Genomic DNA, 15,230 nt, shown 5'->3' on the forward strand with positions numbered 1-15,230 from the left:
GTTCAACCAAGGTGATACCGTCAAAAATCAATCATCAAAAAGTAATGTTGTGAAACACGTGGCGCAGGTAAAGGTATAAAAAAGGCTAAAGGCATAAATAGAATACAGAAGTCCCTTACTACACCTTCTGCTACAGTGGGAGGTATGAAATTAGAGTGCAAGGTACTGAAATGATACAGCGAGTGCTCATTATACCTCTTCTATATACCCTTCTTGTGCGAGCTTTGGGGTATAAACGGACAGTTTGAGTTGGCAAATGCGCATCGCCTCCCCCCCCCCCCCCCCACACACACACACTCACAAAAGGCAGATTTGCAGAAAAAAAGGATTTGCAGAAGTAGGAATATATATATATATATATATATATTTATACTATATATATATACGTAACATGAAAAACGGTTAGGAGCAACTAATATTTATTCGAACAAGAACTTTCGTGCAAGAGACTGCACTTCTTCAGGTTACATAACTAAGTGCGACACGAGTATATATACAAAGTGAACAGATACAATAAAACAGGTTTCCAGAACTAAGTAAACACAAAACAACCAGACAGTAATACAATGCATCACGTGAGCAACCGTCACATAAGAATCAGGACAGAGAAGGTGTACGGGTAAATGAGACATTCGGAGAATTGGGGTTCAAAAGATTTGGTGGTGAAAAAACGGGGGCACAGGTGGATGTCTAGCCGTGTACGAGGGGAACACAGCTTTTGTTGAACTGCGTGGGAAGCATAGGTGGGGAAGTTACTTTTATTTTGTAGTGCACAACCGTTACTCACTACTTTTTCAAAAAGTAACGCGTTACGTTATTCGTTACTGTTGCGGTAGTGGGTAACGCGTTACTAACGCCGTTACTTCTGATAAGCAATGCCGGTACTTTTGCATTACTTCACCAGTTGTCCTTATAATATGTAACATTTTTGGTTGAGTCACATAAGTGCATTCCGCAAATCAATACAAGCAGTGTTGGGCACAAACAAGGGTCACGCATAAACACAACTTACATGTACGATTTATTGCAACGCAGAAGTAGTTGATGTTCAAAATTTTCATCTCTGAGCTTCGCCCGTTTGGGCTGAGAGGACGCCTAATGGCCAGTGAGTGCTCCTTGTCAAGGTTGATAGAGACGGGGACCTTTTATCTCACACAGTACAAAGCCAAACAGCCAATCCCTTGGTACTTTGTTACTTGTTCAGAGGGTAGAGGCTATTTTTCTGTCGCTTTTGCCCCATTCGTCCGAAAAATACCAGAGGAAGTGAAAAACTGATGTGGTAAACAAAGGGTGATACCTCAACCAGGGTAGGTCAATAACCCTTCTTTTGCTTTCTTCATGGGTGCCGATGTGACCTTCTTGTCATTGTTGAAGATGAATAGAAAAAATCGGGGATTTTCCCGGATTCTGCACGCACGGTCCTCGCTCACGCTTTGAAGTTCAGGCGATGAATGATGTTCCCGAACACGCAGTAACGCATAACGCCGTTACGCGTTAGTTAGTAAAACTGTAATGACGTTACGTTACTCATTACTTTTCTCCCAAATGTAATGCGTTACCATATTTCACTACTCGAATGTAACGCGTTACCGGTAACGCACTACATTGAAACGCGTTACTCCCCACCTATGGTGGGAAGGTACGGGTGACCTTATGGGCTGAAGGGAAGATGGAGATAAGAATGCTAAGAACAGAAGGTGAATGGAGTAGCTTAGCTGGATGATGGGTTGAACAACTGCAGAGGACCGCCATGAACGTTTAGTCCCCGTGGTTTTAAAGAAGAAAATTTTGAAATGAAGAAGGACTCGCGATTTTTGCGTTTGCAATCGGTGGTATAGCCAGATTCCAGAATTGCAATGGACAGGTGTGTATCCATGTCGTGCCCGGGAAGATTAAAATGTATAGCAACGGGAGTGGGGCGATTATTGACAATGTCGGATTTATGACCGTAAAACCTCTGACGCATGGCGTTGGAGGTTTCACCAATGTACTGAACATTGCATTTCATACATGTTATTAGATAACAAATGTTAAAGGTGTTACAGTGCAAAGATTGTTTAATTTGAAAGGTGTAGTTGTTTATATAGGGTGAGGTAAAAGGATTATCAAACGGCCACGAAGTTTTACAGAAGTTCAAAAAAAGACGCGGAAACAGATTTTAGGGAAGTTACAAACACTAGTTTATTACATGGGGAGAAGTTAAAAAGTAAAATTGGCAAGGGGTGGACGTTTCGACAGTGGCACCTTCTTCGTCAGCACAAAAGATGCGTAGCTGCATGATTACACATTTCTTAAATAGGTTTGCTACATGACGTCATAATCGGTACGGGCACGCCACATGCGTTTGTCAGTTAGTCAGATTCGGGAATATTCCAGAAGGTCAAGTCCGGGTGCTGATGTCATTCGCCGTAGGTCACTGTCCGCTTTGGGGAAAATTCCGGGCAGGGTGAGCGCTGCTTCAAACTTTGCTAAAAAAAAAGAAAGAAAGAAAAACAGAAGGGAAACGAAAAGGAAGAAAGTGCAGCTCATCTAGGCGGCCAAATTTCTTACCGTTGAAAGTGCTCCCAGATCTTCGTTAATGGTTGATTGGAATTTGTAAATGAGATAAAATTCGCGTTGTTCCCTGCTCCGATCTGAGCTAAAATTTGACTGGAGAATAAAAAGTGACACGTTATTTAGCGAATGACCTGGTTGTTTGAAATTGCGAGAGACCGGGAGGTTTGGCTTTTTTGTAACGTCAGATCGGTGGTTGTTGAACCTGATCCGAAATGATGTTTTAGTCTGACCTACGTATTGTGCTTGGCACATGCCGCACTGAATGACATAAATGACGTTAGATGAATTACAGTCGAAGTCACCATTAATTTTGACGGAAAAATTGGAATTAGTACTTTTAAGTACTTGGGTGCTTTGCATTAATTTGCATATTTGACACCTTCGACCATCGCACGGGTGACAGCCGTTTCCTGGAAGCGCTGCTTTGCTAACCTTAGAGCTAACTAGATTATCGTGCAGGTTGCGCGCGCGCCGGTAGGTTACCCGCGGTGGCTGAGGGAAAATTTGTCCCATGCGCTCTGATTGGAGAAGGATACTATGGTGACGGTTTAGTATATTGTTAACGCTTGGAATACTGCTGCTAAATGTTAAGATGAGGTTTACGGAACCATTATCTAACACGCGTTTGTGGTTTTCGAACAGGGCTTTGCGATCTGCTTTGCGGGCTTTGTTTAGAGCGTCGTCAACTAAGCTAGGTGGAAATTGACGACCGATGAATGTTTCCCTAAGTTGAGCAAGATTTCTGTCCAAGTCATCGTCACTGGAACAGATGCGCCTGTATCGAAGTGCTTGGCTGTAAGGGATGGCAAGTTTAGTATGACGCGGGTGACAACTGTTAAATGCTAGATACTGTTGAGAGTCTGTAGGTTTACGGATCAGGTTTGTGGACAAGACCCCATTGGTTAACTTTACTTGGACATCGAGGAAGTTAACAGTTAAAGGGGAATAAGAATGGGTGAAGTTGATGGCAGGATGTACTTTGTTAAAGTCGCTGATAAATGTGATTAGGTCATCTTCTGAGTGTGGCCACGCCATGAACATGTCGTCGAGGAACCGCTTGTAAAGCGTGGACTTCTTCAGGCGCTTAGACAGAAATTCCTCCTCTAGAGCTCCCATAAAAATGTTTGCATAGTTAGGTGTCATTTTTGTACCCATAGCCGTGCCATGAACTTCCAAGTAGTGCTTACCGTCAAATTCGAAGTTGTTATTTTTCAGAATAAGATTGAGAAATGTGCATAGGACACAAGGATCATATGAGGTATCAGAATATTTTGAAAATGCCCTTTCGGCTGCAGTAATGCCATCCTCGTGAGGGATGTTAGTATATAGAGAGGAAACGTCTAGCGTGACTAGCAAACTGAAAGGGGGAGGCTGACATTCACTTAAAACTTGAAGAAAGCGATTGGTGTCCTTAATGTAGGATGGTAGTTTAGGAGGTATATCTTTAAGTAGGACGAAACAGCTGTACTCGGCTGGGAGTGTACGATCAAATTGTAAACATATGCTGGACGAGCAGCCATAGAGCATTAGCTATTTTTCCTCTGTATATGTACTTGCTGGCTTGCACTGCGGCCTCCACAGGTGGCGCTGTCACCGTGGAACCTTGACGTCTCGACGAGACGCACTGTTAGTGTCGACTCAAGATCGTGTCACTTCCCTACGCCGGGCTGACGAGTCCCAAGTAGGACGAAACAGCTGTACTCGGCTGGGAGTGCACGATCAAATTGTAAACATATGCTGGACGAGCAGCCATAGAGCATTAGCTATTTCTTCTCTGTATATATATATATATACCTTAATTATCTTTTTTTTTAACAACGTATATACGCCATGGTCACGTACAAGGCCGATCAGTCTACCTCACTTTCATGAGACTATAGTCAAGTTTCCTGTCTACGAGTCAATGTATTCCCCAATGCGCTACGCTAAAAGATCCCTCTGTTTTGCACCCCGGCCTGGCATCCTGAGAAACTCGGCATATGTGCTGGCGGCAAGGTATCTGAACTGATAGGCAACCTAACAAAACAGGCACAGCTTTTCTTTTACTTATATTCCTTTCTCGCGTTTTCCGTTTGAGTGACTTGCCGCCGGTGTGACAGGCAGACTTTTCTGTTCCTTCATTATATTCTGCTCTTAGAGTCACGTCAATCTCAGATATGGACAGGCCCAAACGAAGAAACCAAAAATGTGGTAACTGGCCATGTTATGCATTCTCAGTTGAAGTGTGCGTCTCACAGTTGTATTGAGGTGCACGTAAGCCCCGCTCTGCAGCATTCCATATCGCGTAGCAGATAAAGAACGGACGGTCGACTCGACATCAAATACAGGAAACGCTCAACGGTTCCGCCATCAAGCAACTCGTTGGCGTACTCCAATGTGCTCGTAGAGAAGAATGACAAAATCTACGATTCTGCGTCAGATACCGGAAGCGTTATGAAGTAACAAAAAGCAATGACTATCTTCTCCCACGCGTCGGTGACACACACACAATAGCAACTCGAACAGCTCCTTTTGATCGTTGGATGAGGTTGACCACGTCGTTTCCCTCTTAACGGGGCTTATGCGGTAACATATAGCAACATATTTGTTTCTTGGATGGCCACGTTATAAACGAATGTGATAACATTGTGTGTCCAGGTAGTCGCATTGAGTGTTGTATGTCTTTGGATGCAGTGCATTCCCGGTGTTGAAAGAAACACCTGTTTTGTTAGCGTTGTCGGTGAGCAAACAACAACTTACAAGATGATGGCTGGGGAGTTTCATCGCCAGGGGCGATACTCTACCCCATTGCTGGTGGTGATGTGGGGAATGAAATAATGAGGCCCTTCACAATAAGGATCGAAGTCCTATGGTATTAGAGCATATGGTTACGACCACCAAAGTACGCTTTCCTCCATTCACTTGATTGCATGGTTGATATGCTGTCCATTCTAAAGCCGGTGCTAACAGACACCGCCGAGTTGTCTTGTCTGTTACGTTGCTTCCGTGTTCCCCTGCAAGATGTCTTGACGTCTTGCGTGCCATTGTAAGTCGTTTGCGGGAACTAATGCTGGGCCGATTCCCGACTTCTCGATCTCTTTTGTCATCTGACAGTGTGTGTGAAAACAATAGTGTATTCGAGAAGTGAACAGTTTTGGACAACTCTAAGTATACTTCACATGGACTCCCTGAACTAGAACCGTATAGCTCTAGTGAAGACAGACAGTAGACGTAGTAGACTGGTGACCAAGAAGTGTTTCGTAACAGGAATAATACACGCAACCACAGCTGGGGCGTGAATGAATTGAAATCTTGCAACGAATAATTAGCTGAGCCAGTGGCCTTGCCAGCTTCACGCGCGAAAAGCATGGCTAAGGGACGCTTTCGATTCCGTAACTACAGTGCCATTTTACTCCTATCGTTCATCACCAACAATGACGCCAAAAAATGCGACACGAATTAGTGGAGTTGTTTCTGTGCAATTTGATCAATGCATCGAAACACAGAGCGCACGACGGATGTAGAGAGCATTCCAGAATTCCCTCTCTGGAAATCGGAGGAACAGTCACTTGGACAAGGCCAATCAGTGAACGCTCCTTGACACGTACAAACCCATTCATGGAGCGGCAGAGACACCTTGACGTCCGACCGCCGGACGGGAGTGAGGGCATTTGCATGTGCAGAGTACATCTAAGGTTTCGCTTGTGGAATACTGTTTCTGGTTAGCCTCCTACGTGTTTGTACAGCGAAGAATGTAAAATCATGTTCCACGAAACATGGTCATGTCAGCACTCACACTAGTAAGCGAAGGTCGGCGTATTTACCGAGGTATTTTTGTTATGTTGTGGTGAGAACGCGAAGCAGACTACCTCGGTTACAATCATCTGCGTTGCGCTTCCATTCGTGTATTCGGCTTACCTCACTGTGGCTGAGCTGCAGAGGGAGCGCGAATCTTTAAACTAGTTTATTTAATAGATACGCTGCTTTCGGAAGATAAACTTGGCAAGTAGACTGCTAAACCATGCCGAACATTACCGTATCGGTCTCGTACCCACATTTCCGGATGCGATAGTGCCTTTAAGCACGTGGTACCTGAGAACGTTTGCTGTGTAGCCGCAGCTCATGCAGCGCGGTAATGTAAATTATTTCTTTGAAGACATTTGCCTGTGGGACAATAGTTGTGGTTTAGATAACTCTGGTTCTCGTCAGTTTCATTGAAAATTCCGAAAGCTACAACCTGGACAGTAGAGTACCGTTTTAGCGCTTGCATTTTTTCTTTTTTTTTTGCGCTATAAAGAAGCAGGAGTGCCATTTATTACTGATATTCTTACTGTAAATTTTGCTGCAGTCTCCCACATTTTTATGCAGTGTGTGTAGTTGAAGCAAAAAATTTTGAATCCCTCCCCCCATTCGCTCATTGCAACAGGAAACACGTTGTAGCGAAGCAATGAAACACAAGGGACTGCACATAGTAATCCACATCCAATGCATGTACAGCATCAGGGGACACGTCATTACGGGTAAAGCATGATGGGACAATATTGTCATGCTGTTATGACACGGTTAACGGCTAATAAACAACGCTTGGGCAATCCGTGTATAGTTAACCTTACCCTGACCTTAACCTTAACCTTACCTAGAAAATGACGTCATTTAATACGTTTAGACAGCGACGATATCACGCAATGCCAATTGGAATATATAAGAACATCGTGCCACAACACATACTGCATTCTATACTTTTTACGAACCAAACTATAACACGAGTCATGCGGTCACTGTTGGACGGTTTCTCCATATCGGGTCACTGTGGCGGGTACCGTTCTAGGAAAAGGGCACATCTTTGGAACATCCATCATCTTTAAGTCATACCGCGTTACAGCCACGACGATTGTTTGATGTTTTGTCAGGTTTCACCGCGGTACATGTGTACCTTGTCTTTTCCAGACCGGCTGAAGAGAATGTTCTTCGGCATAGAGCGCCAAACCCAGTGCAACCAATTCCAAGCAGTCAAAAAATCCGTGCTCTGCGGCGTCACCTTCCACAAGCTACTATCTTCACCTTCACGGACTAACTTGTCTTTCTCACCGGATATCACTACAGCGCTGTCGAATTACAGTGCCGTATGCCCGTAAGTAGCTGTTCTTCTTTTGGTACACGTAACACGTCAAGCCACAGGACACTGCAACACACACCCATATCGTACACGAAATGTATTGATAATGTCAGTGAGGTGCGCAGTGCTGTGTGTAGCCGTTTATCAGAACGGAATATCGTTCCTCCGCACTCGTGATGATACGGCGAATTCGACTGGTGGATCTAGAGTTGTTTAAGATCTAGACATGTTTAACTGATCGATCTCGATTCGATTCGCACCTTTCGTTGGTCGTTTCAGATCAACCGTCTCCGTGACGGAACGCTCTTCCCTGCTATGCCGAGAAAGCGGTCATTCAGCCACAAATACGCAACAATGTCGTCACTTCCGCGTATTGCGGTGCATGGGAAGAGCAAGCGCTGGATGACTAGCAGAGCTTGCGGGATTTGGCAACGACTTCCGCCAATCTCATGTTCGGAGCGCGGTTGCTTTTCGATGGTGGCTTCGGATTCGGTTCTGCCTGTGCAGCGGGTCCGTGTGCGCGCTCCACATCGGCCAATTGAATTCGGCGATAGTTACCTCGAGACCTATATTCTGTCGTGTGATCTGTGATGTGGTTCTCGATCCCACACCTTTCATACGCAAGTTATCGTGTCGTCCTTGTCTCTGACCAATTATGATATTGGTTTAACGTTGCCTTACAATGACTGCTGGCGGACTTCAGAGGCCGATGTGTCGCTGTTTCCTTTTTAGCTTCGTGGTGGAGAATACGGGTTTCACTGGTTGATCCGGAGCAAACTCGCGTCTGCATTGGTCGTTTCATATTACCTCGCTCCACGGTGGAGCTCTTTTTCTTGCTCCGCCGGGAAAGCGCGGATTTGTATGGAACTCCAACAAAGTGCGGTCGTCACTTCCACTTCTTGCAGGGCAAAGCAACAGCAAACGTTGTTTTTGAGAGTTGAGCTAGCCGGATGTACAAAACGATTTCAGCGACGCTCTTAACTGAATGGAGATGCCTTCGTGTGGTTCATCAGTCCTGAATTTCCTTGCCTTATTGTGAACTCAAGAGCTGGCTTCAGATTGAACGGAATACCCCATTGCATCAGTGCGAACACGTATATTCATAACTTTCAGGGTTCACTTGTGCTGAGCAAGGATAATGATGCACGCATGCAAGATTTCCCCGCAACAGAACGACTTAGGTATTGTGTCATGAAGAATATGTGTGTCAGCCATTTTTTCAGGCGATATGTATTACAAAGACCGTCCTTGCATTCTTCAGGCTTTCAGCTACAAGGCATACGTTGATGTTAAGGAAAGTTCGGACAGAGGAAATGTTTCTTAACGCAACTGGCGCATGACAAGCGATGCGACGAACACTGACCCAACATGTTATACAGAGAGGATCACATGTTTATTAACGCTGTAATTATAAAGGCCACCGATGGTGATAATCATGTGCTCGGAGCCAAGTCTTTCCTATGGACGAAGAAAATAGCTCGCACAGGGAAAAGTCGTCAGTAAGGTTCAGTGTGTAGCTAAGGCAACGAAATCGTGTCATAGATATAAATCGTCTAGTGTTGCTGCTACTGCAAGCCTGGATGCTGAATTCGTGGCAAAAATCCATGCCGCGAGAAGGAGCACCAAGAAATGAGCTTGTTATCGTTTAGCTTACCGTTAGCTATCGTTGTTTAGCTTACTTTCTCCATGGATCTATACCCATCATTCTTAAGTAAATAACCAACGTGGACGGGTAGAAATCCAGCAAACCGGTAAGGAGAAGGGAATTGCCTCAGGACGAGAGCCGCCCATATTTCGAACAGAGGCCGTCCTAACAGTCTCTGTTCGAAATATTGGCGGCGCTCGCCCTCAGGCAATTCCCTTCATGAGTAATTAGCTAGTATTTTCATTGTATCCCAGTGTTAGTTAGCCTCGATTAAGCATGTCTCCTTATTCCTGTCGCCACCGTGGCCCTTATTTCAGTTCCTAGATTACTTCTGCACCTTTTCAAATGTTAATATGCTGCACATTTATGTAGTCGTTTGCTCAGTAGATATAATAAAAGCAGCAGTATCAAAGCACCGCGTCAAGTTTTGTCTAGGTAACCGGTACCATCAGCATACATGGTTACATGGACGTTCATCTGTCATTTTGCCCTCATATCGACAAAGTAGAGCAATATGAATTTTCACGGAAAAGTAGGATGCTATATTGGCTCTCGGCATCAACAATAACTTCATGGCACCGTGTCCTCGAAAACTGTCGTTTCCCGATGTCTCTAGCACGTCTCCAGCCTTATCGTACTTCTCTGTTACCAAATTGTCACAGGTTGGTCAAGGAGCTACAGTTTTGCTTGTATGCTTCCACGCACGACACGGGCTGCTCCGAGGAGATGATGCTGAACGCCGAAATAGCTGTGCTAAAGAAGCATCTCCTGAAAGAATACGAGGACGTCTGCGGCGCCATGCCCCTTATAGCCACCAATGAGACGTGGCTGCGTAGACCAGGCAAGCAACAATGTTTCTTTTTTATTCTTTTTTTTTTGAATTTTATAGGTTTTTGAACTTTATAGGTTTGACTGTTCTTGTTATCTTTGCGATGCCTCTCAGCAAACGATGTTCTGCATTTGGTTGTACATAAACACAGCGTTGTGCACTCTCTGCAAGCTGTTTCTGGTGTACTCATTATTATTTTGGCAGGCAACGAGTTTTTTTTTTTTTTTGTAGCTGGATATGCACATGGGTGATAGATTTATGTAGCGCGGTACACTTTTTGGCACCATATGGGTCACCTTCTAGAAAGAGGGAGAAGGGAAACAGCAAGGAGAAAGTGCAGGATTGGAAATTGATTGTGCTTTGTTTCCTGGTTGTAGAACTTTCCCCCCGTTTTTTAAAGATTCAAATATGAGTTTATAAGTCATTGAAACTATGAAAGAGTAGGTTCTGGAAAGGACGCAACGTTTCATATACGCAGACGTGACGTACAGAATCTGGCTAGCAGATCCGAGGTTATCTGTGTGGGGCAAGCATGAGGAGAGATATGCCAAAGAGAGGTACGCTCTCCGATCAGACCGCCCTCGTGGACGCTAAACACTGCCGCTTCTTGCAAGGAAAGAAGCATCACATGTACTAGGAAAACTTTATTGCTCGCTTTGTCTCGCGTTCCTCCCCTCGCCACCGGAAAGCCCCATGCTAGGTAAACCACAATCCCGCTGCGGCTGAAGCGCCGCTCGTGCTAGTCATTTTAAACTGGGTGGGCCGGTGCAACTCTGAAGTGATTGAAGAAATGGTCATACGTCATTCGCGGTGGGTTCCAATCGCCCACGTCATTAAATTAAGTAACGGGAAAGATAGGAAGTATGACAGTGCAGCAGCGTAGTAATAGCGGAAAAGTATTACGTTGTCTTATGTTCTGTAGCATCAACCATATCGCTCGCTTCTTGAGAAGTTCTCGCAGGAACGTAATGGATTATTTTTGTGTGGTTCAAATAGCTGTATTTTAATGTTTCATTTGAGTAGCGAATACAGCATGAGACAGCGCGCGCATACCGTCTGAACTCAAAGGCAAGATGAGTACAAACCATCCTCCAGCGTAGCAACAAATAAGTTTTAGTCACTAATTTCCTTTTTTCGTGACTTAGCAAGCACAGCATGTTCATTTACAGCACTCGTGCATATGTGTAGTTACCGGAAGCACAAAAACATACCACAAATGCGCGATTCGAATAATTCACCAGCAAATGTAGCTCACAAAACTAATACAAGGAAATAATACAGGAAGAAAGCTATGTTAAAGAACGAAGGCATGGTTGCTGAATTTTTGTTTGGGACCTACAGCTAGTGATTCGCCGCTCGTAGATCGCCACGGTCGTCAACGTTGATCCTATAGTTCATTTCATAGTAACGGATGCAACCAGTTTTTTTTTAACTTCGATTTAATTTGACATATCATTTTACGTACATGGAGTGAGGGAACCAGACGGAAGAGGCATAAGCCTAATGTATACTTTCTTATTACAAGATGCATGAATGAGAATAATATAGCATAGTACTGCACAAAAAAAGGGGGAAGCGAACTGGAATAAAAACGTGGTTCCACGAAGACGCAGTGGCGTTGCTAGTGGAGTGCGAGGGTGCCATCCGCACAGGGTGACGCGATGGAAGGGGGTGACGCCACGCACCAGCACCGAGCCACCGACTGCGGACAAAAACTTGCTGTATGCGTTATACAACAGAACAGTCTTCATCACCTTAATCTCGCATGTCAAGATGAGACAGCCGTGAAACCGAAACTGTATGTGAGCTGGCCGTTCGTTTTTCGGGTTCGTCTCAAAAGCTACATCGATCTGCTGGATGAAATTTTAGGGTCGATTCACACGATGCAACTTTAGTTGCGCGCAACCAGGTTGCGCCACCAAGTTGCACCGTGTGAACGCGAAGCTCTGGTTGCGCAACTCGAGTTGCAGGAGTTGCAGAGCCGATCGCTTCACGAGCGATTTCTCCTGCAACTCTAGCTGCAACCTGTCAATCACACGGCTCCGCCTTGCAAGCGCGACCAATCAGGAAGACTTCCATCTATCAGTTATTGCAGCAGCAGTACGCGAAACGATGAAATTATCGCTAACCAGTGGAAATTATGCAAAATTATCAAACTCGCAACAGATTGAACTCGTAACGAGCAAAAGTCGCAATGCGATTGGACGAAAATGATGACAATTATGTTTTTCGCGTCATCTGGCGAGCTCGGTGACAACTACGGCATTCCGAGTTGCTCGCCGTATGAAAGGGACCTTTTTGGTGCAACTTCGGTTGCGTGCAACTATAGCGGAAACCGAGTTGCAGCAAAAAGTTGCATCGTGTGAATCGACCCTTACATATTACACAACTATTACGTCACTTACTGTGGAACACAACACTACACTCAAATCAGTTATGAGCTTCAGAGTGACCCCATTTAGACGTCTTCTCCTGTAACTTACATCACTACCGGTGTGGACTTCTGTTACCTCACTTTAGTTGGACGGGTAGGATATCATATACTAGCACTGGGGTGTATCCTTACGTAGACTACTATGTACTGATGAAGTGGTGTTCCTTGTTTCATGCAGTGTGCGAAATGAAGGAGTTCACTCAGCAATGGGACTCCTGTGACGCTGACATGCAATCTGGCATACAGATGCACTACAAAAATTCAACCAAGAAGTGGAGCGATAGCCTGAGCAACATGTTCGCGGAACGCCACATATGCAAGTAGGTTTAGTAGGTTGCGCAAGCTTCACTGCAGGGGCACTCATAACCTCCCTAATTTACAGGGTCACGTCAGAAGGTCACGAATAAAATAATGTCCTCCTGTCAGGGTGACAAGGGCGCAGGGTGACGACATCGCGTTCTACGTGACCTGCTGACGCCACCCACTCAAACGTTCCCTACCTAAGCGCTGCTGATGAAGGCAAAATAAGACCGAAACAGCTGTCCAGTGTCTGGCACGGCGACGTTTAAGTTGTAAATTAATATATTACGTACAACAAAAGGGCTTCAGCAGCTTGCTTTTTTTGCTTTCTCTTTTTTTTTTTAATGAAGTTCAAGTCGAGGTTTTGTCCAGCAAATCGTTTAGGGAGAGGTATGATCAACAGTGATTGGACATCGCTACACCTAAAGAAAGCTCTTCATTAGAGGAAGTGCACTAAGAATATAATCCATTCGAATTCGTTAGAGGTTCCAGAAAGTACTTCATGTGTCTAATCCCACCTAAGCTAGCCACCGCATCAGCTAGCCGTTGTTGAATTGTGTTTAGTTCGAGGGATAGCGCTTTCATCTAGGGGGTTATGAGCGTTTATATGAATGCGTGCACATTTGTCGATATGCGTCACTATGGTGCACGACGAAGCCTACGCTACACCTATTAATACGCATTGAGGCGCTCTGGGGAATGTTGCAGCCATGACAGCAGATGTAAGGCAGCTTCATGCACTCTACGCGTAATTAAGCGTCGTCGGATACACAACTGTCTATAGACTATGTTCTTTCGTTCGTTTCTTTCAGAGACCTACGCAAATACGGCAGATGTTTGAAGGATTCGGCGGGTGAACACCACTGCACCGAAATGACTCCGCAGATAAAAGACCTCGGGGGCGAGTTATACAACAGGCTGCAACTAAAGTACTGTTCGGGGTGCTCTTACATCGCGGCAAATGGTCTTCTCGTCAAGCTTTTGTTTGCAGCAATGATTTGCGCACGCGTCATTCTGTGATATTTTCAAATATCCTAACAAAATTATTTTTTAAGGTATCGCAGTGATAGAGGAATAAACACTGTGACCTGTAAGCAACACGATGCTTGGTAAAGGTGAATCCCTCACTTCGCTCTCACATAGCGACATTGCTTATGTGTAATTTGCTAGTTCTTTGCACTTTAGAATTAGCCACTTTGGCGCACTGATTGTTGTTTCGATCCAGTTGATCTTATTCTATTGTCTAATAATATATAATGGCAAGAAAGGATGAAGTGCGGCATTCTTGCTGAAATGAATCATACGTGCTACAATAGGTAGACCGCCACAACTAGCTCAAGAGCGCCATTTTTACAGCCAACAATATCTGACGGTGTCTGTGTAATACGTCATTATGGAACGATCCATAGCTGGAAATACATTCTGTTCTGTGTATCTAACCGAGTTCGTATTGTGCCTTACGGAAAATAAACCGAGAATGAAACCGTTTCGTCCCTACATGTTTCGTCGCTGATGCCGAGAACAGTTAGCCGGATCGGTAAGAAAACAAGACAAGCATACAGGACGTCAATTAATATCCAGAGGAGCTTGCGCTCGATTCCCAAAAGCTTCAAACAGCCTTTGCGGGACGGTGTTCAAAGGAAAACTGTCCCCCGCACTTCTAATACGTCACGTGCAAATGGCCTTATCAGAGTGCGAAAACTTGTTCTCACTTTTTTCAGCGGGCTGTCGCACAACAAGAACCGTTGTAATGTGTACGGTCATCCGCGATACATACTAAAACAATGGCAAATATGTTGAAGGTCAAAGTTGTCAAAATTCGATCGACCAAGTTGTATGGTCGTGTTGGTGTTTCTTGCTGGGGTCACTGTGACGTACGTCGGATAAGCAGCACCGGTGATGGAACAGTCTGCGAAACGTCGAAGTACGTTAGCGAAAATGAAGGTTGTTTATTCGCAGCAATCAATTTGTCCGAACATTTGTGTCTGAACCTATCGCACAACAGTATTCATTGCAATCTGTCGTTGTCATTATATATCATCTTGCTGTGTTTTTTTTTTTTTTTTGTCTACCCAGCGTCAATGGCAAAGTATAAACCACATCTACAGAAAAGTCGAGTTTTCTGAATCACATGTTTGCGCAGAACATTGTGTACTTTCATCCCCTGCGTCTACGATTATTTCGTCGTCTTTATGAGTTCGAACTTGAATAAGATGCCGCATTCGCGACCCCCTTAGAAGGAGAAAAGTGTCAGCAAATCTCCCTTATTCTGCACAACGTTCTTTTGTGCTGTGTTTATGGGTTCGGTATTTTGGTCTCGTTCGCTTTCTCAGTAAAGTTATAGCCACAGATCCCGTTGATGCGACGAGAA

The 15,230-nt window shown here is 44.7% G+C and overlaps 1 protein-coding gene across 1 annotated transcript in view; it reads left to right on the forward strand.

The window, feature by feature from the left end:
• The window catches only part of LOC135383441 (uncharacterized), a 67,107-nt gene extending 53,145 nt beyond the window's left edge, over positions 1 to 13,962 (forward strand). Inside the window, exons 14-17 of the mRNA XM_064612889.1 lie at positions 7,483 to 7,666; positions 9,959 to 10,137; positions 12,738 to 12,879; positions 13,672 to 13,962. Coding sequence (XP_064468959.1) covers positions 7,483 to 7,666; positions 9,959 to 10,137; positions 12,738 to 12,879; positions 13,672 to 13,879 — 713 coding nt within the window. The 3' untranslated portion in view covers positions 13,880 to 13,962. The remainder of the gene's footprint in view (positions 1 to 7,482; positions 7,667 to 9,958; positions 10,138 to 12,737; positions 12,880 to 13,671) is intronic.
• The last annotated feature ends 1,268 nt before the right edge of the window (positions 13,963 to 15,230 follow it).

This window comes from Ornithodoros turicata, chromosome 2, assembly GCF_037126465.1.
Source record: "Ornithodoros turicata isolate Travis chromosome 2, ASM3712646v1, whole genome shotgun sequence".
NCBI lineage: Eukaryota > Metazoa > Arthropoda > Arachnida > Ixodida > Argasidae > Ornithodoros > Ornithodoros turicata.